The sequence below is a fragment of the Triticum dicoccoides genome, chromosome 4B, assembly GCF_002162155.2.
Source record: "Triticum dicoccoides isolate Atlit2015 ecotype Zavitan chromosome 4B, WEW_v2.0, whole genome shotgun sequence".
NCBI lineage: Eukaryota > Viridiplantae > Streptophyta > Magnoliopsida > Poales > Poaceae > Triticum > Triticum dicoccoides.
This window is the reverse complement of record NC_041387.1, coordinates 183052054-183056869: the sequence shown is the minus strand read 5'-3', so window position 1 is coordinate 183056869 and position 4816 is coordinate 183052054. Positions and strand designations below refer to the sequence as shown.

General features: G+C 47.3%; 2 protein-coding genes across 3 annotated transcripts; one reads left to right on the top strand and one right to left on the bottom strand.

The window, feature by feature from the left end:
• The first annotated feature begins 575 nt into the window (after nucleotides 1-575).
• LOC119295689 (laccase-22-like) lies at nucleotides 576-4034 on the top strand. The gene is made up of 6 exons (XM_037574135.1): nucleotides 576-797; nucleotides 1178-1329; nucleotides 1673-1917; nucleotides 2001-2132; nucleotides 2231-3154; nucleotides 3244-4034. The coding sequence occupies exons 1-6, from the start codon at nucleotides 597-599 to the stop codon at nucleotides 3372-3374; spliced, it is 1785 nt and encodes a 594-aa protein (XP_037430032.1). The 5' UTR covers nucleotides 576-596; the 3' UTR covers nucleotides 3375-4034.
• Nucleotides 675-4349, bottom strand: LOC119295690. Of its 2 annotated transcripts, XR_005144159.1 has the most exons (3): nucleotides 4064-4328; nucleotides 1110-1463; nucleotides 675-806 (listed from the first exon to the last, which is right to left on the bottom strand). XR_005144159.1 is itself a non-coding variant. In XM_037574136.1 (2 exons), the coding sequence occupies exons 1-2, from the start codon at nucleotides 4317-4319 to the stop codon at nucleotides 1300-1302; spliced, it is 420 nt and encodes a 139-aa protein (XP_037430033.1). In that variant the 5' UTR covers nucleotides 4320-4349; the 3' UTR covers nucleotides 895-1299. The 2 variants fall into 2 exon arrangements, 1 of the variants encoding a protein (XP_037430033.1); XM_037574136.1 differs by lacking the exon at nucleotides 675-806 and having other exon boundaries at nucleotides 895-1463; nucleotides 4064-4349.
• Between the last annotated feature and the right edge of the window lie 467 nt (nucleotides 4350-4816).

The following is a 4816-nucleotide window of genomic DNA, read 5'->3' as shown; positions in this document are numbered from 1 at the left end:
CTAAGCTTACCAGTTAGCTCACTTGTCACATCCGGCTAATGCAATTTCAAAACATGGCCACAAGGATCCGTGTTTATTCTGCCTGCTCTATACTCTAATGCTAGGCTATAAGGTTCAGTGCATGTTGCTGTGGGTTGCTTGTACGAGTACATAACATGCATACGTTGCAGTACATGGAAGTGGACTGCAAGTTACTTAAAGATTGATGGCCATTAACCGACACTCGTACTAGCTATAGTAGCACTGGCCAGTTAACAGCCCAAGTGCTCTTCTCAGTGGGCAGAGACAGGTACATGGAACCAAACTCCAAATCGATAAAGGTAGATACACTGCAAGTCCTGCAGATGGCTACATTATTACCTAATTTGTATGTAAAAAGAGCTAGCTCGGTGCAACTGGGAGCTACCTTTGCATATCTGCAGGTGAAAACACAAGAAGAAATTACCTGCAATCCGCACAAATTCCCAGCACAGCTAGCCAGCCTTGCCAAGCAAGGGTTTCTCACCTAAAATGAAAAACGACATGGCAGCTAGAAACCCAACACCGCCCCAGCCCCCTCCCCGGGCCACTAAAACCATGCGTCGCCCTGTCATTCCATGCAACCAGGCATACTGCACTGTCTCGGCTCACAGGCATCGTCAGTCGTCCTTGTCTCCTCCGATCAGGTAGCTCTGCCAGTGCCAGGCAGCATGGCCATGCCTCACCGTCTTGATCAGCTGGTCCTCCCCCTCATGGTCAGCTGCTTCCTGCTTCAGGCTCTCAGCGTCCATGCCATCACCAGACACTACAAGTTCAATGTGAGAATCCTGACACAAGCAGCATATGCTTTCATCAGAAACACACATATATGTACATACACACCGGAGGAGCAATAAGTAGCTAATGATTCGTTTCTGCATGTAGCCAGGGTCGTATAGCATTGCACCACTCTTTATACAACCAGATATGGAGTACAATGCTTTCTTTGCCACCATTTCACAATGTCATTTTCATTTCTGATGCAACTCTGTAAACTAATAGTTTCAAGTCTCTAAAACGTTCTATATTAGTTTACAGAGGGAGTAACAAGCAACCTGCCCCAGGTGGCAGTAAATGACAAAACGGCTCACCCTTACAGCGTGAGGCGGCTGCAGAACTCAGGCTGCTATGATGATTTACCATGGTTTCACTCGTGCAGGTGGTTATGAGGAACATGACACTGCTTTGCTCCACCAAGTCCATCCTCACTGTTAACGGCAAGTTCCCAGGGCCGACCCTCTATGCAAGAGAAGGTGATAACGTTCTTGTCAAGGTCGTCAATCATGTGCCACACAACGTTACCATCCACTGGTAAGACATTCCATGCTTCAGCTGCAATTTATAGCATAAAACTGCCACCTCAAAGTGGCAACTGCATGCCCTCACACATATAGACAGCCTCAATCTTTCTGGCATGTTGTTGACGCATGAGAATTTTTCATTTGCTGCAAAAGAAGAAGGAAAAAGGTTATGCCAGTGAAGCGTTACAAGGAACATTGTTTTACCTTTGCATTCATCTAAGGAACCACACATCCTTTCCATTTTTTCAACCAAGACACATCCTTTCCGTAGACAGGCAAAATAAAAGAAAATTCATACCTCATATTTATGCAGCACACATACGTATATAACTTTCTAACTAAATCATAATCAGGCATGGAGTAAGGCAAATCCGGACAGGGTGGTATGATGGACCAGCCTACATTACACAGTGCCCAATCCAGCCAGGGAGCAGCTTTCTGTATAATTTCACCGTTACTGGCCAACGTGGTACGCTCCTATGGCATGCCCATATCAACTGGCTGCGGGCCACCGTCCATGGTGCTATTGTCATACTGCCCAAGCTTGGAGTACCCTACCCCTTTCCTGCTCCTCACAAGGAGGCAGTTGTTGTCCTAGGTATATGTATAATTGATCCTCATAATTGCTATTAATCGAGAATAACCCATTCAGCACTGAAATTGCTTGATGATGCGCTGCAGGTGAATGGTGGAAAGCTGATACAGAGAGTGTAATCAACCAGGCCATGCAACTAGGAGTAGGACCCAATATATCTGATTCCCACACCATCAATGGCCACCCTGGTCCGATGTCTGATTGTGCCTCCTCCCAAGGTATATGAATGAAGGTGCTACTACATCTTGTTATTGCAAAGTCTATAATTTTCCATTATAGAGTGAAAAACTGCTTCCCTGATGAATGTTTTATGCAGATGGATTCAATCTCGATGTCGAAAATGGCAAGACATACATGCTCCGGATCATCAACGCTGGTCTGAATGACGACCTATTCTTCAAGATTGCCGGGCACGGACTAACTGTGGTTGAGGTTGATGCAGTCTATACCAAGCCATATAAAACCGATATCCTGCTCATCACTCCAGGCCAGACCACCAACGTCCTCGTCACTGCTGACCAAAGTGCTGGCCGTTACCTTTTCTCAGTCTCTCCCTTCCTGGATGCTCCACTACAAGTTGACAACAAAACCGGCACTGCTACCTTGCACTATGTTAACACTGTCTCTGCCACAGCACGCCTCACTCTCGTCAAGCCACCACCACAGAATGCCACCCCCATTGCATCAAAATTCTCTGAGTCGCTCCGGAGCCTCAACTCGAAGGAGTACCCAGCCAATGTGCCACAGACAGTAGACCACTCGCTTTTCTTTACCATTGGTGTGGGTGTCAATCCATGCGCAAACTGCATTAACGGGACCAGAGTGGTGGGCACAATCAACAATTCGACATTCGTTATGCCATCCACCCCAATTCTCCAAGCCCGTTACTACAGCATTCCAGGGGTCTTCACCGAAGACTTCCCAGCAACACCACCACACAAGTTCAACTACACAGGAAGCGGCCCCAAAAACCTTCAAACCATGAAAGGAACCAGGGTTTATAGGCTGCCATATAATGCTTCAGTGCAAGTCATACTCCAGGATACAGGGATCATATCAACAGAAAGCCACCCGATCCATCTGCATGGATTTAACTTTTTTGTCGTTGGGCGGGGAGTTGGGAATTACAACCCCAAAACCTCCCCTTCCACATTTAACCTCATCGACCCCGTTGAGAGAAACACCATTGGAGTCCCTACTGGAGGCTGGACAGCAATCAGATTCAGGGCAGACAACCCAGGTAGAGATTTCAATCCTACATTTCTTCAGATAATAATACCCTACTGCTTCCTAAAAGGAGTTGATTGATATGTTGTTGTTCTATTCCAGGTGTGTGGTTTATGCATTGCCATTTCGAGGTGCACACGTCATGGGGACTCAAGATGGTCTTTGTCGTGGACAATGGGAAAGGACCTAGTGAGACTCTAATTCCACCACCCAAAGATCTTCCCCAGTGCTGATTACAAGAAGAGTTATCAGACTTAGTCCAGCTCAAAAAACAGATACTGAAACTTCAACGTTGGTGATTTACTCGGTGTGCTTTTGCTTGACTCCTTTGGTCACACATTTCCTTTCTCTCCTTTTGATTTGCTGGCTTGATTGCCAATATAGTGTATACAGGAGCAAAAGACATCAAACCTGAAATTAGCTTTTGCTGTCCTATTAACCTTTTCCTTTTTTAGAATAAATGGGATTGTATCTGTTGGCATTCACATGAATTTGAGAATTGGAGAAAGCTCAGTCCCTCCTTATTTTTTTTATCGCAATAAGAAGTGGTGTTGTAGAAGTCAGCTGACGTATAACTGAATTTTTCTGACAGACAAACATTAAGAACACATTCCTAACTCGTGTTAAACAAGAATCTACCACAAAAAATCTGTTGTCTAAAAATTCCATGTTCAGTCCTGATCCATGATCAGTGTTGCGCTCTTCCAGAAAAGAAGACGAATGTCATAACACCCTACAGCGAAATTGAGGAGCCTAATTATCTAAATTAAGACCAAGGATTGTCCCAAAAAGGATCTTGTTGCTCCTGCTCAAATCAATCTAATCTAAGACGATCTGCCGTTTTTCTTTCTGCGAGGGAAAAGGAAGCCAGACAGATGAACCTCTACCCTAGGAAGATTGTAAGAAAAAAAAAAAGGCAAACCTGCAGGAGTGTGCGAGGAGGTGGAGCGAGAGGCTGGAGAGAGTCTTGTCGAGGCGGAGGAGGAGGAGGAGGAGCGCGAGGGCGTCGTCGTCGAGGACCACGCGGCTGAGGTGGCCGAGGAGCCAATCGCCGGAGACGGGGTTGAACATGTCAAGCCCCCTTCGAGCATGAGCTCCGTTGGGGGATGTTCGCCGATGAACCCCACCACGCCACTACTGGGGATGCCGGGGGAAGCTACAGCTTTCAGAGCATCCATATAGCCTCTCTTTTTTAGGGGGAGAGCATCCATCCATATAGCCGAACTCGTATGGCCAAATGGCCCGGCCCGGCACGGCCAGGGTTATACGGGCGCGGCCAGGCACGGCAAGTACACGACAGGCCATGCCGGGCCGGCACACGGGCTGCCCTCCCTAGCCCAGACACGGACACGGGCCGTTTGACATGCCACCAACGTAAAATTCAGCCTATTCGGGAGGTTTTGGACCTATATTAGGCCTATTGGGCTGTATAAAAATAAAAATAAACGGGTCGTGCCGTGTTGGCACTTGTGCGGTCGTGCCCAGCCTCGCGACCAAGCACGGCCAGATTATAACGTGTCGGCCAGGCGCACCACAGATCGGGCACGCGGGCAATCGGGTCAGCATGCTAAGACCGGCCCATCTGGCCAGGTTTCTATCCTAGAACTTCTCGACGTTTTAACTCTTTAAAATATGAGAAGTTAAGAAAGTGGCCAGGCCTCATCGAATCTTTGAA

Bases quoted from the DNA above. Each gene is read 5' to 3' on its own strand.
- LOC119295689 (XM_037574135.1), top strand. From the start codon at position 597: ATGCAACCAGGCATACTGCACTGTCTCGGCTCACAGGCATCGTCAGTC. The intron at 1,918-2,000 runs GTATATGTATAA...GATGCGCTGCAG, and splicing joins GGAGGCAGTTGTTGTCCTAG to GTGAATGGTGGAAAGCTGAT. The intron at 3,155-3,243 runs GTAGAGATTTCA...GTTCTATTCCAG, and splicing joins ATTCAGGGCAGACAACCCAG to GTGTGTGGTTTATGCATTGC.
- LOC119295690 (XM_037574136.1), bottom strand. From the start codon at position 4,319: ATGGATGCTCTGAAAGCTGTAGCTTCCCCCGGCATCCCCAGTAGTGGC. The intron at 1,464-4,063 runs GTTTGCCTTTTT...CTTCTTTTGCAG, and splicing joins CTCCTCGCACACTCCTGCAG to CAAATGAAAAATTCTCATGC.